This window comes from Mauremys mutica, chromosome 8 (assembly GCF_020497125.1).
Source record: "Mauremys mutica isolate MM-2020 ecotype Southern chromosome 8, ASM2049712v1, whole genome shotgun sequence".
In the NCBI taxonomy this organism is placed as follows: Eukaryota; Metazoa; Chordata; order Testudines; family Geoemydidae; genus Mauremys; species Mauremys mutica.
The window spans coordinates 105,302,960-105,330,886 of NC_059079.1; the positions used below are offsets into that span (position 1 = coordinate 105,302,960).

General features: G+C 51.6%; 1 protein-coding gene across 2 annotated transcripts; it reads right to left on the reverse strand.

Moving 5' to 3' along the window:
* Positions 1-1,394: 1,394 nt before the first annotated feature.
* Positions 1,395-27,927, reverse strand: SPARC (secreted protein acidic and cysteine rich). 2 transcript variants are annotated; one of them, XM_045026912.1, is made up of 10 exons: positions 27,762-27,927; positions 14,540-14,609; positions 12,455-12,502; positions 10,320-10,404; positions 10,065-10,186; positions 9,650-9,770; positions 6,508-6,641; positions 5,946-6,094; positions 4,731-4,879; positions 1,395-2,602 (listed from the first exon to the last, which is right to left on the reverse strand). In XM_045026912.1, exons 2-10 carry the CDS (start codon positions 14,594-14,596, stop codon positions 2,574-2,576), a joined length of 894 nt encoding a protein of 297 aa, XP_044882847.1. In that variant the 5' UTR covers positions 14,597-14,609; positions 27,762-27,927; the 3' UTR covers positions 1,395-2,573. The 2 variants fall into 2 exon arrangements, with proteins under 2 accessions (XP_044882847.1, XP_044882846.1); XM_045026911.1 differs by having other exon boundaries at positions 12,455-12,505; positions 27,762-27,926.

Genomic DNA, 27,927 nt, shown 5'->3' on the forward strand with positions numbered 1-27,927 from the left:
ACCTTCTGTGTTTTGTTTTGTTTTGTTGCATTGATTGGCAAAGTCCACAGCCAAGATTTTCAAGAGAGGTGAGTGGCTTTGACTCCCACGTACCTTTCCCCTGAAAATCAGGTCCCTTGACAGTCTTGAGCCAGGCATCCAAAATAGAAAGACACCCAGAATCACTGATCTCGTGAGAAGAACTTGGCTTAGGTCACTCTCAGTTAAAACATTTCAAATCAAAGTCTTCATTGGTCTCTTGTTCTAAAAAATAATTTATAAAGGGCAGGGGGAGGGGGAACCCAACCACTAAAACCAACAAGATGTATTGCCAGCCATCCAGCCCACCCCTCAAAATAAGCCCTCCAATGACAAACCAGCACAAGACCAACGACATGTCCACAAGAAAATAGAATTCACAGGGACTCTTGAATTCAACTCGTGTGTGTGTGTGTGTGTGTGTGTGTGTGTGGTGGCGGGGTTCGTGAAACCCAGGTGTGTTTTTTTGGGGGTGAGAGAGAACTAGTTTAATCCCACAGTATCAGCTGGTCCCTGCTCTAGATAAAGGATGTGGCAGAGTTGACTCAGATTAGCACGGGCAAGAGGGCTTTGTAAAAGAAAGAAATGCAGAAGATCCTGACTCCCAAGGAGGAAGAATGGGCGGGTGGAGGAGGGGTTTTGGAATAAATTGCTTACAATTGAGAAATTATCGGTAATTAATTCTGTTAACTGGGTTGATCCGTGTTCCTTCATAGAATCCTAACAAATGTCAACATTAATCTCTCTCTGGAGATAACACTCTGGTGATCGCGGTACTCTAATAGAGCTCAGTCGTCGCGAACCCCTGGGGAGCAGTAGTACTAATGGAGATCATTAATACTTTGTGACATCGGGTCACAGATGTCTAAACTGAGACCTGATTCCAAATCTACGGCAAATAACCTTTGAATAACAAAGAGCAACACAACTTTCCAACGCTCAAGAGGCCAGGGAAGCCCACCTTAGATGTTCATGCATTCAGAATGCCCAAATCACACAGGGAAGGGGACTGATTCTGGCACATGCCGAGCACTCGGGCTCTGATTCAGCAAAATGCTTTAAGCAGGTGAGGAGACCCATTGACTCATTGCACTGCGATTAGGGCCCAGCCAAAGGTGTGACCCACAGTCAGGGCTCTTTAAAATTCTACCTATTCTGTAGGGAAATGGTTTCTTTGTTCCAGGAACATAGTGTTATTCAATGAGATTCATAGTGCAGCGGGAATGTTAAGGTCCAAGGTTTGTGACTGCATTTCATGGGGGAATTAGCTTTCAAATGGCACCTGGCATGTTGACCTGGGCACTCAGCTTTGACCTCCAAATGAGGATGACAAGAAACAGACAGGGAGACCGGAAACAGTGTCAGGTCGTTTAGTGTCACGGTTTCAAATAATTATCTTTTATTACGAGAGACTCGTCAGATTGCTCACACTGTGGCAAGAATTTAATAATAAAAGGCACCGGGGAACATTCAGAGGTAAAAAGAGTTCTCAGCCTGCGAGATCTAACCATCTCCTGTGAGTCTGTCTGGGACCTGCTCCATAAAAAACCCCAACTAAAACAAAACAAAATCAAAACACCACAACAGCTTCAAAAAAAAAAGCAACCAGGCGCTTGTCTATGTCACATGCCTCTTTCTGAGCAGGAGCGTCACCTCCACATCAAACAGAGCTTCCCTGGTGGAGCAGGGCTGGAATTTAAGAGTGCCAGAGGCAGTGATGGGAAGTGACATAGGGGGACGTGTAATGTCTTGGCTCCAGCGGAATCACAACAGCAAGATCAAATAAAAATACCACCACCAAACACGTCAGCACCAAAAGCTAACTTTAAAGCATGGAAAACACAAGAACAATACAATCACTGAGTAATAATAAAGCATGTAGCATTTTCAAACCTTTATTTTTAGAGGGGATTTTACATGATGGGTTGTTTTTAATTTGTGCGTTTTTAAAAAACTATTTATGCCCAATTATTCATAAATTCAAGCCCTGGGAATTTAAATTTTGCCATTCTGGATCTTCAGTGTCTATCCCACTCCCTTCTCCATCCTCCCTAACAGGAACTAAAATCCAGCACCCCAAACTTTCACCACCAATTGCTCCGCTAAACTTTGGAAAGCCCAATCTTCTAACGTCCTCTGGATACATCTTCCCTCACTTGCTGTCTGAAAATCAGGGAGTTAATCCTCTGGGATGGCTTTGCTCTACATTGAAAGATCTGAAGAACATGTTAGTAAGGAGTTTGAAAAAAAAATCAAGAGCGGATAAGAAGAGGGAGTAGCTATTTAGCACAGGAACAGGGTTGGTTATTGTAATGTTGTTGTCGAATCAGAGAGCAGAGAAGAATACACCGAAATGGATGAGTGAGCAGAGTATTCTAGTGGTATTCATTAGGCTACTAACAATAAGTTGTTGTCTCTTTTAGCACCGTTAATATACGTTTAGATCTATATTAGCACCTTGTCCCCAGGGGAAAAAACAAAACAAAAAAGGTTTTAAAATAAAAGGAAACAGGAGGTAAAAAAAAGAGGAGGCAACAGAGAAGGAAGCTGCTGGCTTAGATCACGAGGTCCTTGTCAATGTCCTCTGCAAAAGGAAAGAGAGAAGACGTTAACGCAAGTCTTCACTAACATTCAGACTGTGCTATATGTAACCCAGGCTAATGCCGTGTGGGTCTTTGTCCCCCTCTAGTGGTTACATCGCACAGAGACGTTAATGACTGCTACTGCCTTCAAGCTACCAGACTCACCCCGCTTCTGACTCCTTTCATGTTGGATAAAGCGGCTGGGAAGGCAGGAGGAGGAAGAGTCCCCCAGCACAGGCATTGTGCCAGATCCCCTTTGCAAGCTCTGGCACAGGTGTGACGGGGGGCAGAGCTGGTCATGGAAGGGGCGTGTTGGGGGAGGGATCACAGATAGCACAGGGGTGGGCAAACTTTTTGGCCTGAGGGCTGCATCCGGTTTCCAAAATTGTATGGAGGGCCGGTTAGGGGAGGCTGTGCCTCCCCAAACAGCCAGGTGTGGCCTGGCCCCCGCTCCCTATCTGACCCCCTTCTGCTTCTCACCCCCTGATGGCCCCCCCGGGACTCCTGCCCCATCCAAGCTCCCTGCCCCCTGCCCCCTGACTGCGCTGCCTGGAGCACCGGTGGCTGGCGATGCTACAGCCTAGAGTGACCAGATGTCCTGATTTTATAGGGACAGTCCCGATTTCTGGGTCTTTTTCTTATATAGGCTCCTATTACCCCCTACCCCCGGCCCGATTTTTCACACTTGCTGTCTGGTCACCCTACTACAGCTGCGCCACCCAGAGCACCAGGAGCTCGCAGCCCCGCCGCCCAGAGCATTGCACCGGCAGCGGGGCGAGCTGAGGCTGAGGAGGAGGGGGGATAGCGGGGGGAGAGGGGGGACTGGGGGCTAGCGTCCCAGGTCAGGAGCTCAGGGGCTGGGCAGAAGGGCCCCGTGGGCCGGATGTGGCCCGTGGGCCGTAGTTTGCCCACCTCTGATATAGCCCATGCTTAATGTAAAGCCACTTTAGCATCCTTCTCCTCCGGAGCTGTGAGTCCTGTGCTGTGAGTTCCCAGGATGGGTCCTTTAGCTCCTGTGGTAGAAGCCCCCTCCTTTGAGACCCCCAGGTTCCCAGGGATTCCCAGGTTCTGACTCCACTGCAGATGACCCAATTGGGAGAGTCATTCCACACCCGTTTGTTTTTGTGGGGGAGGCAGTGATCTGTTGGGTGTGGGCTAAGCAAAGCAATGACTCCCACAGGCAGATAGTCACTCAGCAATAATGACCTCTAGGCAAGGTTAAGGGGTGGTCACTCAGGCGCTCTCTGAAATAGCAACGGTCGTGTTTGTTGCCTCCGAAGCACTGCCACCTAATCTGATAGTCTTCACTCGCACACGCATTCTTTGGGGCCTGTTATTTGCTATGTATTTGTACAGCACCTTGCACAACTGGGCTCGGCCTTGAGGTGCTACCACAGTAGAAATGTTAAATCATAATAAACAAGGCCTCGGTTAGGAACGAATTACCCCACTCCCTTTAAAGCTTACATTGAAGCCATGGGAGTTCATTGTGCCGGGCATCATCAGCCTAATGAATCCTGCGCGGTTCAGGAGAGACACGCCGTCCTTATTAAATAGGACGAGCGGTAATACGAACTAGATCCCTCAGTTCACATCCGCAGCGTTCACACGGGGCAGTTACGATGCAGCGCACTACTGTGGGCTGCGGTTCCCTCCCCTGTCGTCCAAACGGCGGGGCCGCGTCTAGACAAAAGCCCTGACACTGACTCCAGAAGAGGCAGAGCTGGGCCAACGCTGAGCCCTTTTGAAAATCCCACCACGGAGGAACCAATAGATTTTTTTTTTCCTGTCCCCATTGCCTAAGCTCCTAGGATACCCAGCCCTGTTTGCAGCCGGGGCAGAGGTCACCCTGTGTAGAGAGTGTTTTTTGACAAGCAGAGGCATTCATTCTATGCCTGCTGTTATTTATTTAGTGCCCAAAGGGTGCCCGCCGCTTTCCGGGCAGACAGGGAAAGGACGCCCCTCACCAGACTTAGTTAATGGTGCACAAATCTCCCCCTGCCTTTGCTGCTGCTTCCTCTTTAGCCCTTGGCCAGCTGGGATCGCAGCGAGCTGTCTTCGGACCGGTCCCACTCTTCCCTGCGTCCTGCCCGCCCCTTCCTCTGCTGTCCCCAGCTAGCCGCTACTTACTCTCCTTGATGCCGAAGCAGCTGCCCCATTCCTCCAGGGCGATGTACTTGTCGTTGTCCAGGTCGCACTCTTCGAAGAAGCGGGTGGTGCAGTGCTCCATGGGGATGAGAGGCGCTCGGAGTGGGGCCAGCTCGGTGTGGGACAGGTACCTGCCAGGAGAGCCGAGATGGTCTGAGCCCAGCCCAGATTCCCCCCAACAATGCACCACGGCCTCTCTCTGCTGATGGGGTGGGGAGCGTCGCTGCCCCCCCCGCCCGTCCCTGTGTGTGGCTGCTGGCACAGTGGGACTGCTGGGGAGGGGTGAGTGGAAGGGGGCGAGCAGTCTTCACAGGGGCATCCCACGGGGCTGCTGTCTCTGCTCAGACTGCTTCTCCCTCTTCCCACATTCCCTGTCCTCCCCTGGGCTCCTCTTCATGTCCTCCCACCCGAGAACGCCCTCTGGACCCGCTCCAGGGCCCAATGGAGTTCACGAGAGTCCTTCCATTGGCGTCAGTCTGCGCTGGGCAGTGGCTCATGCGGCTCACTCCCCGTCTCCTCCTTGGGGTCTGGCTAAGAGCAATGCCTCCCCTTGGAACCCGCCCAGCCGGTGTTCGGGGACCTGGTTCCCTCGAGCACTCGCTGGCCACCTGAGCCGTCCAGCGCTGTCCCGACAGCAACTCAGAGACACGGGTGTTTCTCCTGTCACAGCCCAGCATGCCGGGGCACAGTAAAGGCAGACATGGAGCAAGGAGCTCAGAGGGTTAATACTGGCTAACAAAGCTCCCCCTCTGCTCCATGTATTTATAGAGCCTTGTCATCCTCATCTTCACAGCAGGGCTTGGCATCCTTTTCCTTGCACAGCCCGTTCCTTCCTGCTAGCCTGCCCGAGCTGTGATCCATCGCCATCTGGATCTGAGCCAGGCCTCTCCCCGGCAAAGCTCTGCTAATTGAGCCTTGAATACCTCAACCAGGCCAGTCCTGAGCCCCATGGCCCGGCTTGGCTACTTCACTGCAACCCTAACCTACCCCTGTCCTTCCCACTCCTGGGCTCCTCTGGAGCACAAAACACCTGCACCCATGTGCCGTGGGTCTGGGATGTGCACAGACGCTCAGGGGCTGGGATAAAACCGAGAAACTCATTGCACTTGTGACCTGATCTGGGTGCGAGCCCAGCAAGCCGGCAGAGAAAGGCCAGGGAATTGACCCCTGGCCCCGGCTGGGAGGGGAGTTCCGTACCCATCAATGGGATGCTGGTCCAGCTGGCCGAATTGCCAGTGCACGGGGAAGATGTACATGTTGTAGTTCTTCTCGAAGTCCCGGGCCAGCAGCTCCACCGTGTGCTCGCCGGCTTCCAGGCGCTTCTCGTTCTCATGGATCTTCTTCACCTGTTAAAGCAGAGACCTTGTGAAGCTGCCTGGTGGCTGCGGCTGGGAGCCTGCCTCCTGGACAGAGCCGCTGGGGGGGTGGTCACTGTCAGAGGGGGACAAAGAGGCTGGCCGGGCAGGGGGTTGCTCTAGGAAGACGGAGTGCTAACGAGCAAGAGAATTACTAGTGCGTGTGTGAATGGGTGGGAGGGGTTTTGAATTGCTCACTAGGGTGGGCTTTGTGTGCATCCACCAGCCTGCAGTTAAGCTGGGATTCAGGGGTTCACCAGCGTGTGCTGGCTGGAATCCACCTTGACACTAGCGTGTGCAGACCTGGGCTGTGTGTGCGCAGAGCGGGGCTCCCTGCAGGCACCAGGGCACACGGGATTGGGTCACCGCGGGCACCGGGGCGGGCTCCCCACATGTCCACTCACCTTGAGCTTCTGCTTCTCCGTCAGCAGGTTGTTGTCCTCGTCCCGCTCATACAGGGTGACCAGCACGTTCTTGAGCCAGTCGCGCATGCGCAGGGGGAACTCGGTCAGCTCTGTGTCCAGGCAGGGAGGAATGTCTGGAACCCAAGCACAGAGCCATCAGCGCGGTGCCCGGCCCGGGCCTCTCCCCTGTGGAGCCCTGCCCAGCTTCCCGAGTGGGACCGTCACCTTCCCTCGGCTGCGGTCGGCATCGGTGCACGGAGCAGAGCTGCTCCCACCCTGCCTCTTGGAGCAGGACGCCCATTCAAGACAAAACGTCGCCTCCTCTGCCCGTGAGCCGCTGGGAGGGGCTTCACCTCGGCTCTGCTGTTTGCTGCGGCCTGTTACAGTTTATGGACCCGGGTGTTTTGCTGCTGGGTTCGTGGTTGAATTTCTTCCCCCTGGAGCAGCACCGCTGTCTTGGGCACATCCCACCTCCCTCGGGGCTGCTGGGACCAAACCTTCCATTGAGCCCATGAATGATCCAGCCGTGGGGGCAGAAGGGGAAGTCTCCTCTAATTCCACCACGAATCTCTGGGCTCTGTGCAAAAACCACCAGGGGAAAATCCTATTGCAGGAGGTCAGACTAGATGCCCATAGCAGTCCCCTCTGGCCTTAACTTAGGAATCCATAAACCTGGTGGCTCTGTGCCTCCCACGGTCAAGCTAGCGTGAGCCTGCATTCTGTTTGCAGCTAAACCCCATCCCTTCCCCCCTTGCTTCCCATCCTGCCACCAGAAAAGTTGCCTGGGGCTTTGGTTTATTCACTGGAGCTTTCTACTGCCGCTACTATGAGATGCTGTGAGGGAGTCTGCTGCCTGCAGGGGACAAGGACACTGAGGGAAGCAAAACATGCCAGCCGCTGTGTTGACCAAGCTTGTTTTGGAAAGAGCAAACCACCGATTTATTGGCAAGCTGCAGACACCTGGGCCGGGGAGGAATGGGAGAGGTGGTAGGAAAACTCTTTATATTTAAAAACAATTCTACAGTTCTTCTTGATCAGCCCCCTGCTACCAGGGATGTCTTCCTGAATGTCTTCTCCTGCTTGAGGGGTCTGCCAGCTCCTGCCACTTATTTCGCACCCGCAGTCCAAACCCTTGGTCTGTTCCCTGCCAACTGATTGCTGTGGAATTTATTCTGTCGCCCACAGAGGATTAAGGATGATCGAGTAGGGAATGAGCAGCAGGAGCAGATGAAAATCTGACGGCGTACAGATTCCATTCTCCTGCAGTGGTCCCTTATGGCTAAAGAACATGCAGATAAATGTAGAGGATTGATCATCTGACATCTGGGTTTGTTGCTAAAGAGATTCAGCATCCCTCCATCAGGTGTCAATGGCCCTAGGTGGTTTCCAGTGTCCTTAAATGCCCGTGAGTTTAGCACCTGGCTCCTGTGCAAAACGGCAGGTCCCTACACGCAGCCCATGTGGGCTGCTGGTTCTCTGGGCACCAGATCCTCACTTTGAAACTCCCACTATCAGCAGGTGGCTGGTGCTGCTCCTAGAAACCCCAGCAAATGCAAATCAAGGTGCTTTCCGATACAGGCCTGTACGTGAAGGGTCTCTGTATGGAGCAGTGTGTGATGAGCAGCTGTCTACAAGCCTTCCCACCCCTGCCCCCTGAATAACACCAGCTGCAAGAAATCCAGCAGCACACGGCTTAAGAGAGAAGCACTGGATAAAATACAGAGGCCTCATTGTCACCTGGAGTTCTCTGCTGAATCATACTCCTGAGCGGCCTCCTGTGCTCTGCTATTTGCTGTCTAGCGCTGAGACACCCTGACCACAATAAGGCTATTATGCAGGGGGTTGCTCGGGAGAGGTGGGCAGGGCAGGTCTGGACAGATCCTGGCTTTGCATCTGAAATGGGCATTCCAGGATGAAACAATCTGCTCCTGTCAGGCCGCCCGTGTTCCAGAAGTGCTGAGCCAGCAAAACGCTTAGCAGTGGGGCTTGTCTAGTGATTGCAATTCCCTCTGCCCTGGCAGCTCCAGTGAGTCTGCAGGCTGCCTTCCCTTTGCATTACATAGTCCCTAGGGCTGGCTGCACTGGTGGTGGGGTCTGGGTACGTGGGCCGGTCACGGGCCAGGCTTGGACAGTGGGTGGGACCAAATGGAGAGCACCAGCCTGCAGGGCACGTCGCGCTGTTGTCAGCGCCTGTTGCACGGGCTTCTGAGATCAGAGGCTGGGGAGACACGGTGCTGCCCATGATTGATCCCAGTGGCCTTTCCAAGGATAGATCAGCCGTAGGAAAAAGCACCACCCTTAAGGCCAAATTCTGGCCGTTTCCCTGGGAGGAACACTGGCGCCAGCTCAAGCTCTTGTACCTGTGCTGGGCAGAGGCAGGGGGCCCAGTCCAACGACACTTATTGCTGCTTCAGAAATGAGTAGCAGAGTCCTGGTCACATCCCCAGCCTGGCTGGTGCTGCGCCATGGGGCCACAGGCTGGCGGAATCCTACCTGGGTCCAGGGCGGGTACCCGGGGGGGCTGAGGGTCCCAGCACGCTCTCCTTAACTCTCCTGCAGGAGCAGCCAGACAGTACTGGGCAGAGAAGGTGCTGATGGCTAGGCTGTCAGGGTGGTGGAGCTGGACGCGGGTACCCATTTAGCATCAGGAAACGCTGCAGGAACGTACGTTCCCCTGTCTGCTTTTACACTGAGAACTGGGGAGAGCTTCCTGACCGCAGCCCATTCAGTGGGGCAAGCCCCATCAGGGCCCTAGGGGACAGGGCCTGTGCTATCTCATTAAAAGGCAGGATCAGGAACCCCTGGCACGAACAGATGATTGGCCCCCATCAGCCCTGACGGCGGGACCCCTCCCCTTAAATGGTTACCTCCTCTCCCAGCTCATGGGTTCTAGTGGTGGGACGGGGAAGGGTCTTTCCTGCAGCCCCTTTGCCCTTTCAGGATTTGATTAGAAGGCGGCAGCTGATCCCTGGCCTGTGTGTGCCTGACACCGGGAGCCTATACTCCAGCACCATGGACGAGCTGCAGGGTTGCAAGCCAGACAGTGGAGATAACTGGTTGCTGAGCAGCGGGTAGATGTGTCGTAGACACCTGGTAGGAGCTATGCGGGGGCCGGTTTGCCTCCTTGCCGGTGCAAACTCACATTTGCAGGGCCCGATGTAGTCCAGGTGGAGCTTGTGTCCCTTCTTGGTGCCCTCCAGGGTGCACTTGGTGGCAAAGAAGTGGCAGGAGGAGTCATAGGTCTTGTTGTCAGTGCCACACACCTGTGGGGAAGGGGAACAGAACATTAGAGAGGCTCCCGGCGAGTCAGCCTGGCAAACTCTTGCTCTGACGACTTCCCTACAGGAACGAGAGTGAGGCAACGAACTTATTTCAGATGGGCCACCAGACTGGGGATTACTGACCGGGGCCAGATTCAAACCTGGGACCCAGGGGGACAACTCCATTTCCTATGCTCAGTCTCCTAAGCCATTCAGGGCCGCGGACTGGTCACCATGGCAGCAGCTCGGCTTCCCCCACCCTTGTCCTCCTTAATAGCGCTTCATTTCTCTGCTCACCTTCTCGAACAGGCCAACGCTGGGTGGGCAGGTGGAGGGGTCTTGGCACACACACATAGGGGTGTTGTTGTCGTCCACCTCACAGATTTTGCCGTGCTTGCAGTGATGGTTCTGGCAGGGATCTGAAAGAGGGCGGGAAAGCAAAGCTGGATCTGAGCCCAATCCCCCATCAGGAGGAAGGGGCAGATGTCTCTGATCCCTGGGCTGGGATGCTGCAGAGCAGGGTGGGGAGTGGGCAGGCGGGGAGTCACTTACTCTCAGCGACGATCTCCTCCACATCCTCGGTGGGCTCCTCGAACTCCCCCACCTCCACCTGGACGGGATTGACTCCGACAGGCTCCTGGAAGACAGGAGATCAGCTCAGCCGTAGCTGTATTGTGATTGGCCAATGGGATACAGCGCATGGTCACTATGGCCAGAATTAGCACGAAAACTCAGGGAGTGACCAGATTTGCAGTTCTGGGTGCTGAGCTCACTGGGAAATCGGACCACGTGCCATTTAGCAGGTCCCACTGACAGAGGGTGGGAGGGGTTCCACACCAAGGCCGAAGCCTGGACAGATGATTTACGGCTGGGGATGGGACACTAGATGGGGAGGGCTCTGAGTGACTACAGAGAATTCTTTCCCAGGTGTCTGGCGGCTGGGTCTTGCCCACGTGCTCAGGGTCTATCTGAAAGAGGAGACTACGGGGGGATATGATAGAGGTCTATAAAATCATGAGCGATGTGGAGAAAGTGAATAAGGAAAAGTTATTTATTTGTTCCCATAATACAAGAACTAGGTGCCACCAAATGAAATGAATGGGCAGCAGGTTTAAAACAAATAAAAGGCAGTTCTTCTTCACACAGCGCACAGTCAACTTGTGGAACTCCTTGCCTGAGGAGGTTGTGAAGGCTAGGACTATAACGGGTTTAAAAGAGAACTGGATAAATTCATGGAGGTTAAGTCCATTAATGGCTATTAGCCAGGATGGGTAAGGAATGGTGTCCCTAGCCTCTGTTTGTCAGAGGGTGGAGATGGATGGCAGGAGAGAGATCACTTGATCATTGCCTGTTAGATTCACTCCCTCTGGGGCACCTGGCATTGGCCGCTGTCGGCAGACAGGATACTGGGCTAGATGGACCTTTGGTCTGACCCAGTACGGCCGTTCTTATGTGCTTATGATCGCCAGTGGGCAAACTACGGCCCGTGGGCTGGATCCAGCCCACCAGCCATTTTAATCTAGTCCTCGAGCTCCCGCTGGGGAGCTGGGTCTGGGGCTTGCCCTGCTCTGGCACTCCAGCTGGGGAGCAGGGTCGGGGGCCGCTCCATGTGGCTCCTGGAAGCAGCAACATTGCTCCCCTCCGGCTCCTACACATAGGGGCAGCCAAGGGGCTGCACTCTGCATGCTGCCCTCTCCCCAAGTGCCGCCCCCAAAGCTCCCATTGGCCATTGGTTCCTGGCCAATGGGAGCTGCAGGGGCGGTGCCTGGGGACGGGGCAGCGAGCAGAGCTGCCTGGCTGCGCCTCCACACAGAAGCCAGAGAAGGGATATGCTGCTGCTTCTGGGAGCTGCTTGAGGTAAGCACTGCTCAGAGCCAGCACCCCCTGAGCCTCTCCCCATGCCTCAACCCCCTGCCCCAGCCCTGATCCCCCTCCCGCCCTCTGAACCCCTTGGTCCCAGCCCAAAGTACCCTCCTACACCCCAAACCCTTCATCCCCAGCCGGAGCCTGCACCCCCTCTGCACCCCACCCCTCTGTCGCAGCCCAGAGCCCCTTCTGCACCCTGAACTCTGGCCCCACCCCGGAGCCCACCCCTGCTTTAAACCATGCTTTGAGCACGTCAGTAACTCAGCCAGAGGTTAGGGGTCTGTGAGAGGAGCGGGTGGGTGGGGTTCTGTGGTCTGCAATATGCAGGAGATCAGACTAGATGATCATGATAGTCAATTCTGGCCTTAAAGTCTCTGAGTCTAGGAGCAACTGGGGGAACTCTTCATGTGCTGCTCATACGCCACAAACCCAACAATAGACTCTCAGGGTGGTTTCCTCTCATGGCATATCACAGCACAAGAGAGGCAGAGCCAGTGCCCTGCACAAGCAAAGCAAAAGAGAGCTGAAAGGTCGGTGACCTCATGTCTTGTGCCAGGTCTGGAATTTATAAGCCAGGGTAGTCACCAGCTCTCAGCAGAGGCCAGCGTGGAAAGGACCCATTTCCTGCATTCAGGGGGTTGGACGACTTTGCCCTTGCAGCCCAGCCAATCCAAAATGGGCCCTGAGAAGACGTGACCTTCTGGGTCAAGTGTATGTATGTCCAGTGAAGACCCTATGGGAGTGGGAGCAGTGGTGCTGGGACAGGAGGAAAGGGGGCGGAGAGGTGTACAAGAGAGAGGCAATGCTGTGTCATTTCATACCATGGTTGTAGGATCCTCCACTACTTCAATCTCGTCCGGCAGGGCTTCCTGCTGGAAAGGAGGAAGAAGGGGGAAAGTGCTGTCAGAAACGTGACCTCCCCTACATCTCACATCTCCTGCCCCACGGCCCCCTTTGCACAGCCAAACCCAGATCCTCGTGCAGACCGGTCAGCATCCTCAGGAAGGGGAGCCCTGCCAGCTGGGGAAGCTATGAAACGGTGATACCTTTTGTCTCTGTTCCCTGCACTTTTGCACTTCTACACGCTCTGCCTGTATGCAGAGAGGGCAGATGTTTGGTACTCAGAGCTGTGCCCGGCCCTCGTTTGCGTCGTCAATGCACAGCGTCACCAGAGCCAAGTGGCACCTCTCTTGATGGAGAGAGGCAGCCATTCCCGCGTCGTTGACATGGGGGGCAGCCGTTTCTCACTCCTCGCTGAGCTGCAGGAATTCTTGCGCTCTTGGTTAGTGTAATACAAATGTCGTGTGTAGTCTGGCAGGGGCACGTCGTGCCCAGTCGGCAGAGGATGAGTGGGGGTCTGTGTCAGAGCTGTGCCAGATAAGAGTTTGGTTTGAAGAAAAGCCTCCCCCCTCTGCTGCCCTCCACGCAGCTCCAGCCCCACTCTCCAATGCAGAACAAGGATACTCATCCCAAAGGGTCCCTGCCTGGGAAGAGGCATTTGGCGGCGTCAGTGAGGCCGAGTCCCCTCCCACACAATTATTAATTACTGTAACTATGTATTAATTCCTTGCATTGCAATAAGAGCCCTGGTCACAGAGCAGGATCCCATTGTGCTAGGCACTGCACAGATGACCAGAAAGAGGGTCCCTGCCCCACAGAGCTTGCAATCTCAGCTTCCTCTCACTCAGCGCTCTGGCAGCAGCTCCCTGCTGGCAATGCCTCACCACATGCACTCCCCCCACCCAGTGGCAGAGTGCCAGTTCGTGGAGAGCCTGCGCTTGCAGGCCAATAGGCTAATAACATTCGTGCCTCCCAGCGTGGGGAAGAGAGAGGGGCACCTCCCTGGGCAGCTTCTCTTGGATCTTTGCTTTACTAGTGGAGACCTTCTTAAAATCTGCCCTACCTCTGACTTCACAAGGGGCAACAGGTTTCTCCAAGGGCCACTCTTGGAGCACAGCTGGGGCTAGATGCCCCAGTGGACTGGGTTACTGAATCTGAACTAATGTCTTAGGAGTTATGCCTGGCTGAGGACGTTCCAGCTCCTTTGACTCACAGTCCGACTGTGCTGGAATTTCAGGTGCCCTCCCTCCCGTGTGGCTCCTGGGATCCAAAGTGGTACTGTTCGGAGCAGATCCTGATGGAACGCGCGTCGGTCTTCTGGTCCCTTAACCCCTTCACCAGATGTCAGATGGCCCATAGCCATTTCTGGTTATCCAGGAGGAGCATTTTCTCTCCCTTCCCAGCTATACCTGGTTATTTCATCCAGAATCAAAGGGGTTAATGTCCGTGCATTCCTACTTTTTGGCCTAGGCCCTGATTTGGGCTGCACCCCCTGTGAAATCTTCTGGCTCTGGGGCGTGAGTTTGTGCAGGGGCTTAGAAGGCACATAATCAGTAAGTGCGCCATTCCCGAGGGATTCTGGTCTGTCCTCTCACTGGCTTTGGTTCATGGCTTCATTCTAAACCTCCAGCAAAATGGCTCCATGGCTTCCTCCCCTGTGCAAGGGTATAGAGGGAGCCAGGAAAGCATTTCACAGGAAGCAGTAGATAAAGATCGGGCGGTGACCATCGCACTGCAAGGATGTGGGTGATGGTTGAAGATCAGTTAGGATCTCAAACCTATGGAAAAATAGGCCGTGAGGTTCACATTAGCTCCACCAGCTGTGGAAAAGGGAGTCACAGTGGGGCAACTGCAGTGAGGGTCCATTCAGTGCCACGATGCAGGAGACAGAAGAGGGAGCTCTATAAAAAAACCCACCCAATACAGGATGTGCCTTGGCTTTTAATGGGGAGGTGTAAGTTAACAACCTTCTACCGGTGGCAGTGCCCCCAGTGAGAGCCCCTGTGCAGGAACGGCCCATTCTGGGAAGGGAAGCTGGTAGGATGAGGATCAGGCACAATACTTACAGGTGCTGCCAGCGCCTTGCCAGCTAGGCAGATAAGGAAGAACATCCAGGCCCGCATCTTTCAATGAAGCCTGGACAAATGGGAAAGAAAAAGAACAAGGGTTGGACGTTAGTATTACAGAGTGAAGCTTTATCACCTGCAGAATTCACTGCATGAGGGCATCTGGGTCACTGATTCCCCAGGCTGGGTCTGGAGAGAGCTTGGATGGAAGGTGGAAAAGGCCTTCGTGAACTAGGAGTCCTGCTAATAACCATGATTTCATGTCTGCAGTGTTTTTCGTCCATGGATCTCAAAGCACTTTACAATTATACAATGGCCAATCACATTCATGGGGAAACAATTTTTTTTTTAAATATTACTGCAAAAAAAATGTTGGCTTTTGGCTGAAAAATTGAAATAGAAAACTGTCTTCAGTGGGGAAAAAAATGGTTTTTGAACATTGAAATTTTTATGGAAAAAATGTGGTTGGGTTTTTGGTTTCTATTTTTTTCCTTGAAACATCAGAAAATTGCAATCAGAATGAAAATCTTCAGCAAATATTTATTTTGGGCAAAAAGTTGTTTTTCACTGAAAAAGATTAGACCAGCTCTAGGTATAGCATATAAAACTTCACACAGCATCATATATTGTTCCATTCAGAGAAGAGAAATTGGGGAACAAAGGAGGAAGAATAAGTCAGAGTGCGACAGAATGAGAGAGGGAGAAAGAGAACACTCCAGAATGAAGCTCTAGCCTGTTGTGAACCCTATAAAACTTTTCCAGAAGTTTTAGAAGTTTCAGGAAGTCCCAGAATTCTCTACGTTCTTCTCTCTCTACAAGTCATTAGGCCTCAAACCTACCCCGAAGATGTCTACCTTCAAGATTGCAGTAGTGCCCTTTATCTTAAAAGTCAAACGAATCAATCTTGACTGCCTGCATGATTCAATGTAGGCAAACCGATGTCCACCCTTTCTCCTATAAAAGATATTGGAGGACTTACCGTATCTGCGTCTCTCTTCCAAGAGGGCTCAGGGGACGTCAGCCTGGGACTCAGTCTTTGTGCGTGTATCTCAGATAAGTTCATGAAGGCTCCCCGTTATTTTCCAGGGACCCACCATTGCTCACTCCCAGGGCTTGTCTACACAGTGAGGGTGAATTTGAAGCGCGCTAGTTGCACTGTACTCCCAGGATAGGCGCTCTCCCTGCACACTAGAGCCCCCTCAGGTGGGTTAGCTTACTACACTTCCAAAGCGCACTAAGCTAATGCGCACAAAGGAGCTCGTAGTGCACCGGAGGAGTGTCCCACAAGGAGTCAGTCTGGATTAGCGCGTGCGCACCAGCTACTGCAGGCTTTTCCCCCCGTATAGACAAGCCCTTAGCCCCCTCGGTGGGCTCCCGAGGCACTTTCTGCGCTCCATGCACCAGCACAAGCTGACTCCCAGAATGAACTGACTGCCAAAAATGCAGGGACTCCAATATCCTGTCTGTGAAAGTCCTCTGCACTATGGACAGGAGAAGCTGAGCCCAGAGCGGGGCTGGAATTCAGCAGCTGAGGACAATGGCAGGGCATTCTCTGCTCTGGCCCTGTCTGCATTAGCAGCCAAACCATCGCCACCCTGTTTGAAAAGACCCTGGGCTGGGGCATCGCCCAGATCATTTTCTTGTTGTACACAGAGCCTTGGTGTTTGCCGAGCATGGCTGCCAGGCCCTGCATTCCCAGAGGGCTGAGATCTTTGTTACCGCTCTCAACTCTTTATCTTCTGCTGTTACATTGAGGCCTGCAGCCCGCCTGGCCTCACCCTGCTGAGTACGTGTCCCAGGCCTTAGACAAACAAACCGAGGGAAACCAGGAGACTGATCCTCAGACTGTTAGAGCAGGGACTGCAGCAGGGCAGGCTACCCCCTCCCCCCACGCTGCCCTGCCCAGGGCCTCAAAACTGACTCCGTGAGACTTCGAGAGGACTCTGTGTTGTGTCCCGCGCCGGGGGGGCTTGACACCAGCTTTGCACCCTGCAGATGCTGGGCTGCTCCAGGGACCAGAGTGGTGTAAGTTGGAGCAGCCTGGACTGCCAATGGGCCTTCATGCCACCCAGAATGTCCACAGTGCTCCATGCTATGGCCCTGCCCCCTCCTCCGCTCACCCTGCCGCTCCCAGCCCATTTCTTCACTGGGGCTTGCACTGGGGACAATGCGGGGCTGCCCATGGCGACCCTACGCAATGCTTGCGCTGGGGGACGTCTCCCCAGACTGCTTGCAGGCGCTTTGCTGCCCCTATCCACAGCTGGAACGGACCGAGCACAGGGGCAGGAGTAGGAGGCAGAATCCTGACCCTCCTCCCTAGGTCTGAGAGGGGAGATCAGGGTCTCAGGCCCGTTCAGTGCTTGGCTTCTCCGCAGGGCCTGCCAATAGGAGGCCAGTTAGTGCCAGCTGCAGTGAGTCTTGTTTTAAATCCATCCAAAGCAGGAGTGGCAGCTGGTGAAATCAATCGATCCTTGTTTCACCCCCCTGCTTCCTGTGTGGAGGGATCAAACCCCTCTGAGTGCTGAAAGGAAAGAGTGGAAAGGAGAGGCTGGGTGCTTAATATGCAGGCAGAGTCCTCGCGTTTGGTGGTGGGACGGAGCAACAGTGCGAGCGGAAGTTCCTGTCGCCACCTCCCTCTCGTGAAAGCAAAAAACCCAGTGTTTGTCCCGCGCCCTCCAAATCGCTTTCCTCCTGGCTTCCCATCCACCTGTCTCTGCTGTCACACGTCGAGGCTGTGACGCTCTGAAAGAGAGCTCCCCCCAGTAACGGGCAGAGAATTAGCCAGAATAAAAGCGCCCAAGCTGGTTCTCAGCCCTTGTCTACATTGGTGCCCACCATCACTTCGGCAAATCCGCTAGAAACCCCCATTTGCACTGCTGCAACCTAACCCTGCCTGCAACAGGGATACACTGCACCAATGCAAACCCCGGCTAAAGGGAGCTTGTTTACATGGGGGGGCTGGAATGGTGTGTCTGAACCAGTGGCCATCAGTGGCTGTAACTGGAGCTAATCCCCAGGGTAAGTGAGAGGCGAACAAGTCCTGTGTTTTAGGAGGGGACAATCAAGAGTCCTTCTCAATGTCTGTCTGTCTTTTAGCAGCTCGGGGATGATGGCTCCTGCATAGCCCTGCCCTGCCAAAAAGCTAACGGCCGAAGACCCCTCTAAGCAAGGCTGGCTTAACTCAGATAGAGTCTATTGCTCTTTTCTTGCCTAAAACAAAGTTGGAGCATCTGCCTTTCCTAAAAAAGAGGAGATGGGAGCTCACAGAATTACACTGAGCTGTGCCTTCGTTGCCCTGAAAGGCACTCTCTGCTATGGCTCACTGCTTAGTTAAATGTAGCTGCACGACTATTTAATTCACCAATGCGTTACTCCAGCCGGGATCACTTCACTATTCCATTGGCCGAAGAAGAATGTCCTATAAATTTCCAATGCACAAAATGATATCTCACCTATCCACAGACCGGCCTGTTTTCATGCTCTTTAAAATGCAGGACGTTTTAGCTACAGGTATATTGAAATCTATTTAAAATAGCATGCAGGCCTGTAGCGTAAGTGAGAAGACTGGCTGACCGTGTAATATTTCACAATTTACAGACCGTTACATATTTTACACAGACGTGACAGAGGTATGTGTATACTCCCCACCGGGGATACAAGAGCGCGGTGGTAACATGGATTTCGGTGGGTCTGGAAGGTACACTGCACAGTAGCCAATGGATATAGCACAGCAGCTGACATTTCGGTATCCGAGGCTCTTGTGCTGAGAAGCAGGCGGTGGGGGGAATCTATTTCCTGTGGCTTGGCTGCTGCTTAGTGCGTACAGGGTCCTCCCTCCACCCCCATCCTCCTGTTCTGTACACCAAGTCCCTTCCTCTCTCCTTTATTTGCTCTGGAGGCTGCTGAAAGCTCTCCCCGTCGCTGCCAAGACCTGAAGCTGAGGTCACTAGTTCTTCCCCTTTTGATGGGCATTTTGGGTGGAAAAGTACAGCCGATTCTGGCTGTTTCCTCCATCGCCACCGTCCCCTGGCTTGTGAGGGCTTTTCTTGTGTGTCTCCTAACAGGGGCTGTTTGGCTTGGAAGTTGCCTTTTGCTTCATTTCTGTCTCAGGCATGGAAACTTCACCGTGCTCAGCAAAGAGGAAGGGGGAGTTGAATGGGGAGAATGGGCTTGTGTTAAAAAAGTGCAGCCCCCAAACCAACCTGGATCGCATGTAGATCGTGTCCCCATCTCTAAACCCGGACAACAACAGGGGATTGTGCTGAGCTGAGGTCTCTGAATCAGATGCTCACTAGAAGCCAGGAGACGCTCTGAGGTCCCACTGTTGTGTTTGGAGGAAGGGGGAACTTGAATAAATTCTCCAGGCAAACAAGCACGGCATAGATGTCTCGCACCAGAGGCAGGAAAACAAGTTTATTTAAAAAACAAAATTAAAATAAACTCACATAAACCCCCAGCCTTCGAGAGGAGCTGCAGTGAGACTTTGCCCTGAGGACTTTTCAGGGTCTGGAAGACCCGAGCTCCTTTGCAATGTGATGAAGGGCCCTTCCTAAATGATGAGTGGGATGGATCACTTGATGATTCCCTGTTCTGTTCATTCCCTCTGAAGCACCTGGCCTTGATCACTGTCAGAAGACAGGATACTGGGCTAGATGGACCTTTGGTCTGAATATGGCCATTCTTATGTGGTAATATAGCCCCTCGGCAGCAGTTCAGTGGCTCTGCACTACAAGGTTTTCCACCACAGTGAGTCATGGAGGATACTTTCCCAGTTTCTCTACCTACCATGGAGAGGAAAGGAGCAGCACAATCTTCTTTGTAGGCTCTCAGGCTGTCTATTCATCCCGCCACGTCCAATGCATGTTCCTGTCTCCAGTAAATTCCGCACTGGGTTTCAGCGGATGGGGATGCTGAGACTGTGACCAGACTCTGAGGACAGGTCAAGGTGAGGATGACTTGAAAGCCCTCATGAGATGAGAAAGGATCTTCTGAAAAAGCCTGTGGGGCATCCCAGGAGCTCAGTGACCTGGGCTACCATGGGAGACCTGACAGGAATCCCTTGCTCTGAGCCAGCCCTGGTTGGAAGTGCCTTGAAGCAGCAGAGGGAGAGAGAGCCTCACAGTGCTCAGCATTCACCTCTCTGAAGTATTTGGAATTGGCATTTCTGAGCTCTGCACTTGCACTTTGCTCTCCTCAGCCCTTAGGACCGGGCATTAGAGGCAGAGGTGAAGGGATGTAGCACAGGGATACTTTGGAGGGGATAAAACAGGGCTGCTGCGGAGATCTAGCGTTTCGAAGGCTCCGTTCCCGCCCAGCCCACAAGGAACAAACGAAGAAAATGAAGCTGATCAAACAGCATCACACATAGGAACAGCCTGGGTCAGACCAATGGTCTGTCTAGCCTAGTATTCTCTCTCTGACAGTGTTTCAGGGGAAAACACCAACAACCAGGACCCCTCCTCTCCTCCCAGCATTGCTGCTGAACTCCAGGTGGGTCTGGGAAGAAGATGGTATCACCTCCTGTGAATTTCAGTGGCTGAGCCACACACAGCACTTACCCAGAATCACCAGGCCTCTGTTGCTCATGAACAAGGCCGGCTTCCTGGCAGCCATGGTCATGACTTGCTGAGTTGCTCATCCAGAACAGCTGGCACCATTCCTACTGAACCAGTTAGGCTACATTTGAATGTCATCATAGAATCATAGACTATCAGGATTGGAAGGGACCTCAGGACGTCATCTAGTCCAACCCTCTGCTCAAAGCAGGACCAATCCCCAACTAAATCATCCCAGCCAGGGCTTTGTCAAGCTAGGCTTTAAGGAAGGAGATTCCCCCCCACACACACACAGGTAACCCATTCCAGTGCTTCACCACCCTCCTAGGGAAAAAGTTTTTCCTAATATCCAACCTAAACCTCCCCCACTGTAACTTGAGACCATTACTCCTTGTTCTGTCATCTGGTACCACTAAGAACAGTCTAGATCCATCCTCTTTGGAACCCCCTTTCAGGTAGTTGAAAGCAGCTATCAAATCCCCCCTCATTCTTCTCTTCTGCAGACTAAACAATCCAGGTTCCCTCAGCCTCTCCTCATAAGTCATGTGCTCCAGCCCCCTAATCATTTTTGTTGCCTTCTGCTGGACTTTTTCCAATTTTTCTACATCCTTCTTGTAGTGTGGGGCCCCAAACTGGACACAGTACTCCAGATGAGGCCTCACCAATGTCGAATAGAGGGGAATGATCACGTTCCTCGATTTACTGGCGATGCCCCTAATGTTGCTGAAGTCTGGGTATAAACAAGCCCGACTGGCTAATTGACCAGATGTTGGGGCAGCCAAAGCTAAAAATGGCAGGAGCCCCTGGATGAATTTATCCCCTGAATCTTGTCACAAACCTGCATTTTGTTGTTACTGTTTATGGTGTTTATTACGGTGGTGAACCGAGAATGGGGCCATGTTGCGCTGGGTTCAAACCCAGCACAGCTGAGATTCCAGGAGCCTGAGTCCGTGCTCTGACTCTCAGGAGGTGCAGTCCGGGCATGGCAGAGGGAGAAGAGAGGGGCAATGATGGCCAATGGCTACGTTTGCACCTCCCTCGGGCTGGGCTGCTCCTGGATCAGCCAGGGCGATTCTAATTCACAGCAGCTGCCGTGCATGGTGGCCTATAATCTGCTCTGCAGCTCAGAATAGCCAAGCTCTGGACATGCTCCCCCCACTTTCCATGGCACACTTCCTCTCGTCCCTGGCCATGCCCCGATGGGAGCTGCACAGCAGCTCTGTTGGCCTTAGGCTGCCCCTGTGCTGGGGGGGGGAACTCCCCTGCAGTTCAAATCCCCTCTACTCCACAAGGCGGCAGAAAGGTTTGGGGGAACCAGGGAAGAGGCAGAATCTGTCCCATTGTCTTTCAGTTTGTCCACGAATATACTGCTGCCTTCGTGTTGGGGATCAGAAATGTCTGTCGTTTGCCTGTCTGCCTTTCTCAAGTGGCTATTACTACAATGTCTAGGCGCTCTGCATTATCATCTTGTGGCAGCCCCGTATTGTCTCCCCCCTTGGCCTGGTTTCACTCTTTCTCTGCTCAGCTGGGCCCATTTGGCCTCCCCAGGACTAACACCTCCCCTCATCCTCATCTCTAACAGATCCTGCCGGTCTCCTGACCCTCACCACCCCTCTTTGCTGCTGCTACTGCTCCCTAGACTTCATTCTCCTTCATGCTTGAATTTCGCCATCCATCTGCCACAGTCCTGGCCCCACAGGGCTGCACATTCCAGATACTTCCCTTTCTTTATTTACAGAAAGGCAATGTGGTCTAGGGGCTAGGACACTGGACTGGGATCCAAGAGACCTGCCTGCTATTCCTAGCCCTGCCATTAACCTACTGTGTGACCTTGGGCAAGTCAATTCACCACTCTGTGCCTCGGTTTCCCCTCCCACCCTACCCTCTGTGGGGCAGACTGTTTTATTCTGTGTCTACACAATGCCTAGTGAAATGGGGTCCTTGATCTCAGTTATCATAATATAAAGGATAATACACTTGTGCTATTGATGCCGGATTTTTTTTTATTGTGAGGGTTTTATTTTACCAGCAAGAGCTGTGCATAAACCAGGATTTTGCTAGTGAAATATCATCACTGTTAAACCCTGAGTATGAGCCCTAGCTCCTACCCTCAGATACCTTACACTAATGAGGAACTAGGCATAGATCCCACTTGTTCATCTAAAAAGACAGTCCTATATTCCTCCCTGGGAATGTTACTTTAGGAACATAAGGGGATCAGGACTTGCTCTGCTAAACTCAGGCAATGCTGACTACTCTGTATCCGCTCAACCAAACCTTTAACATAACTCATCAGGACTAGCCATGAGCTTGTGTCCTCATCTTTCCTAACCTGAATCACAGCTGCCACGTTTCACTCCTGAGGTGGCTGCACTTTGCTGGTTGGCAGAGTGATTCCAATAGATACAATGCATAAAATCAGGTTGTTAAACATATAAAACACCTTGGGTCAAATTTACCCCTCTCTAACACAAGGCCTAAACAACACCTGGGTCCCACTTAAACCCTTTGAGAAAGCCATTTGGATAGGAGTCACCATGTAAAGATACGATCATCATTAGCTTAGCTCTCTCCTGAACCAATCACCTTTCTTTCGCCACTGTTTGAAATCTATGCATACTGCAAATAAAGTTGGAAGAGCACAAGAGTTTAGAGGGACAAGGCTTCCACTAAGGGCAACGTTGTCTTGGTGTGAGGTCACAGAATTCACCACCAGATGTGGGAACTCTTCGGAGGCTGGCCTCTACCTTGTTGGTGTGTTTTTGTTAGCTCATAACAGAGGCTAGCAAAGAAGTTGCCAGGCTCTTTATCATCTGTTCTGTCTAACAGACCCTCAAACTGGAGGCCTCGGACATCTGCAGGCACTGGGCCAGCAAAAGAGGTTTGGTGATGGAAGGGTAGAGTCTCATGGTCAGGAACAAAAATAAATCCACATATCACTTCAAATTAGGCTCAAAACGGCAACTCCTTTACCGCTTTGAAGCTGCTCAGTTTTTCAGTTCTATGTTATGTTTTAGTTTCTTTGGTTTGTTGATTTTAAAATAATCAAAAAGCTTCCCCCTCTCCCTCCCCCATTACATCCTGAAATACGGGGTAGATTCTACACTGCATTGATTTTATACTGTTTCATTGTTTTCGGACAAACTCATTTTGCACTGAGTTCTCTTCAGAAGCAAGTGACCCTGAGGAGATAGAACCCAAGTATCTCTTGCCCCTCTCTCTGGACGTTCCCCTGGAGGACGAGAAGGAACATCTGGGGGCGGGACAGCTGGGCAGCTTTTCCAGAGGGGAGCCATTTGGAAGCTATGACGTAGTCCATGTGGCAGACGCCCTGCCTAGGCCAAAGTTACATAAGTCCCATAGGATGCCACGTTTAGTTCTGGGTGGGTGGAGGAGAATGGTGCTGCTCAGCCTATGACAGGACTCCCCCTGGAGTCCAGTTCAAGATATGCAGACTGGCCAGAAAATCCCAACCCTCCTCCAGCCTGAATCAGTTCCTCTATGTGATGCATCAGTTTAGTGCTTTGAATAAAATCTCTCAGTGCCTGCCCCTGCTCCATGGACAGTCCATGGGAGTTTTGGCATAGAGCTCAGTGGGAGCTGGAGCTGGCATTCGGTGAGTCTGGAATTGATCATCTGGCTGGGTTCCTTGACCTGGGGCAACCCCCCTCACACACACACACTCCACTCACATAACACAGAACAGTCTGAGTGCAGGCTGGGGTTACAAGAACAGCATTGCCATCTGTGGGCAGGTCTCCAGCTCATAGCTCAGGATCCCAGGTGAGCTGCTAGGGACTAGGGAGGTTGTTGGTTAATGTATGGTTTGATGGTACCATTTTTTGCAAACTGGATGATCAATACATTTTAGAAGTAACTGCAGTTCAATTCCATCTGCTGAAACAGCTAAGAAACAGATGAATGTAAAGATATATATCTCCATTCTCTGCTAGTGATGTCCTTCAGGAGTCTAGGCAAACCTATCGCTATTATAGCATATACTGCTGTTGTGGCTGAGAGGAGAGAGTGTGGTCTAGTGGTCAGAGAAGGCTAGGTTAGTCAGGTGACATGGGTTTCCTTTCTGACTCTGCGGCAGATTAGCTTTGTGATTTTGGGCAAAATCATGTTAGCCGCTCCCTGCCTCAGTTTCCTCTCTGTAAAATGGTGATAATAATACTCACCTCCCTTTCTCAAGCTCTTTAGGGTCAGCATATGAAAGGTGCAAGATATCATTGATTGTGTGTTACTAATATTGCATTAGTATTTGTTAGTGATCAGAGGCTCTGCAGTGTCTATAATAAATTGCAGCTCCTCAGATCAAATAAAAGGGGATGAAGATACCAGTGAAAAAAGGCCAGTATATTGAAGTATAGACATCTACCAAGCACGTCAAGATACAGGAGGAAAACAACCTTTACATAAACATAATGGGAGCACTGTGAACCCACTGTGGTAGCAGAGCCTGAGCCATGCAAACAAGGCTCTTTTCAATTTGATTTAACAGATCGGTTCTGGGATAAAACCAGGGTTAGACTGTCGCTGGTTTGCAAGTAGTTTTGATCAGGTCCCTGTTCATATCTCATGCCACCTACGCCAGCCAGCCCAGCTGTTCCACTTGGGGCTGTCAGCACCAAATCTCGAGAGAGAAGCAGGAGGAAATTGGGGTTGGATGGAAGCCGGGATGGTTCCCAACACCTGCAGAAACTCACGTCAACTTACCAGCACACTCACCCCTGCGCTACACTTAGAGCCAGGGGGAAAGGCGGCAGCTACGTCCTCAGATTAAGGCTGACGAATGGCTTGTCCATAAACAAAAAAATTGTTCTGCTATAGGGATACCAGAATAGTTAAAGCGGTACAAACCCTCGGGTGTGGATGCTGGAATACTGGGATAATGGTGCTTTAAAAGGCATAGCTTATTCCTCTTTCCTTACAGGAATAAGGTGGAACAGAATAAGCACCTTTATCCTGATGTAACTTTGTCCACATGAGAGGTTGTGCTGATTTAACCAGTTCAGTAGAAAATCGCACCCCCTTGTGGGAATAGTTAAATTGATCCCAAAACGGTGTAGACCAGGCCTAGGCTATCAGTCAGGTGGAATTAATAGCCACTCAGTTTAGCCATGGCTCTGGTAATTGAGCCAGCTGTGTCACTGCCACACGTAACAGTGACTTGTTAATTTCTCTTGAAGCACGATTGAAGAGAGGGTTTGAAAGCAGCCTGGGTCAGAGAGGACTTTCCATGGACCTTGGCAGTCGGACTGTAGAGTGCTCTCAGGAGGCTCACAACATCATGCAGGATCGAGCCCTCTGTGAGCAACCTCTCTGACTCGGTTGCTTCAGGAGGTAGATGCGATCCGTCTATCAAGCTCTGACACTCCTAGGGCCAGATGGATGGGTTTAGCTTGGGAGAGGCGGAGGCGACTTCAAAGGGAGAAGAGAGTCATCCTGTTGAATTGCAAATATTTAGCGCTAACACATTTCTATGGGCTGGGTTCCTCCACCCCCTACTCACCATGAGCAGTACTTTCCTCCACTGGTCATTTCAGCAGGACTCCCTGTGGAGCTGGGCACGACCCAGCGTGAGTAAGGGGGCAGACCTGGGCTCTATTTTCTGATCCATTTCTTGGACTAAGCTACCCGATATAAGGAAACAAAGTAATGTTGAATCCTTCCCATTGAATTACTGCCCTCTGCCTGGGACACAGTCCCCCGATGAGGCAGAAAATACTCTCATTTGCTTGGGCCAGACTCCTGTCCTCATTCAGACCAAATGCAGCATTACTAGGCTGGTGGTGTCATTCACTTCAGAATAAGGAGATTTCAGTGCCTATTCCAAAAATACCCAGGTCCTGTTGCCTCCTTAGGCGTTAGAATGAACCAGCTTGCACACGCTTGCAGGCGAAGACTAGAAAGGAGGAAGGGGAGAGATGAAGAGATGGCCTATTAAAGCCTTTTGGATGCTGCACAGAGACACCCCTTGGACTTTGCTGCTTCCAGATAGGGTGACCAGACAGCAAATGTGAAAAATCGGGATGGGGGGTTGGGGGTGGGGGGGGGTAATAGGAGCCTATATAAGAAAAAGACCCCAAAATTGGGACTGTTCCGATTTTGGTCACCCCACTTCTAGACAGGTTGCAAAGGCTCAGAAGAACATTCCCCCAAGATCCCTCTGAACATCCCCTCCCTGCCTTCAGCAGCTTGTCTGAGCGATAAAGGCTCTACATCCTGGCTCCAGCAGAGGACCCTGCAAGGGTTTCCATGGGAGCCAGCATTCCAGTGGGGGTGAGTCATGCCAGAGGAGAGGTTCTGCAGGAGGTGGGGCTTGCAAAAAAGTTTGAAAAGTTGGTCCTCCTCTTTCTCTCCTTCCTCCCCCCCCACCCCCACCCCCACCCCCACCCCATCTCCTGCCTCTGCCTATGTGGCAGACAATGCTTTGATTTAACTGTTTCACAGAACACTGCAGCCATTTACTTCCATTTAAAGCTATTCTCCCCCATCTCTTCCACCCTTCCAGGAGAACAATCTGTTGCAGTTTTCAGTCTGTTCCTTTAGGTTTGTTTGGGTTTTTTTCCGGGTGTTTTAACTTGATAATAAAGCCAAAATACTCAAATTCAAATTCACTAGAAGATCCTGCCCTTCAGTCTGAATGGGAATTTAGTCACCATCCAGCTGAATTTTCTTTTCTTTGCGGTAATAATGTGTCCATGCTTCTGAAACAAAGTTTTTCTTCTGGGTTGTGGGGGAGGCAGTTGGACTGCTGAGGCAGCTGCTGCCTTTAAAGGAAACAAGTGGTTTGTTCTTTTGAACAAACATAAATAACGGGAGTGTCTGATCCTTATTTTTAATGCCTCTCAACTGGGCTTTTTAAAAAAACAAAAAACACCCAAATTCTGTTTTCTCTCCTGTGATCCCTGTCCTTTACAATTTAGCTAGAATTAAACAAAACTATTAGAGGGATAGGAAGAACCTGACATAATTTCAAAAGCTGCTTGGAAGAAAAAGAAGGAATAGAATATCTTTCTTTGAAGGAAAAAGAAAAAAGAAGTGAATGTGGTAAAAAGAGTTCAGGAGAACAAAATCTGCAAAACTTTGTTTTTCCAAATGCATGGGACACCAAGGTATCAAATGACAGTATGCCGCCCCAGGACTTAATTAATTGGCGCTGATTTATAACTAAATCTGACTCTCAGTGCAATAAATGTGACATGCCTGCAAGCTGGTAATTCACCTCTCTCTAAATAAATAAATAAACAAACAGATATCTATTTATAGCAACTGAAAAACAAAAGAAAGGAACAAGGATAAACTGAACCAGCTCAGAAAAGACTGCAAACTCATATACAGTATTTCTGATCACATAACAGTTAACACTGTTAATCTGCAACTGAAAGGTAAAAAGGGTTTCAGCTCTGGAGGAGAAAGAATTCAGTGAGTTTTAGATAGATAGATAGATAGATAGATAGATAGATAGATAAAGCATTGGTTTATCAACAGAACCAAGCATGCCCCCTCTATCTAGGAATAAGGGGCAGAACTTTCTGTACCGCTAACAGTTCAGATTCCTGTATTAGATGCTTTGCAGGAACTGATCAGATTAGCAATAATGAAGTGATGAGAAATAATTGAAATAGAGAAAGGACAGGGAGAAGGGGTTTGTGCCATACCTCGCAGACAGGGCAGTAGAGATGAGAAAACTTCAGGCTCTCTGAAGGTCTGAAGGAATCTGAACGTTTTAGAACCAGGCAAGAGGAAACCGTTCAGTGCACTGGGCAGGGTTTCTGTCTCCCTCTCTCCTCCTCCTCCTCTATGTTTTCCAATTCTGTCTCTTGC

Bases quoted from the DNA above. Each gene is read 5' to 3' on its own strand.
- SPARC (XM_045026911.1), bottom strand. From the start codon at position 14,596: ATGCGGGCCTGGATGTTCTTCCTTATCTGCCTAGCTGGCAAGGCGCTG. The intron at 10,187-10,319 runs GTAAGTGACTCC...GCCCTCTTTCAG, and splicing joins GGAGGAGATCGTCGCTGAGA to ATCCCTGCCAGAACCATCAC. The intron at 9,771-10,064 runs GTGAGCAGAGAA...CCTTCCCCACAG, and splicing joins GCGTTGGCCTGTTCGAGAAG to GTGTGTGGCACTGACAACAA.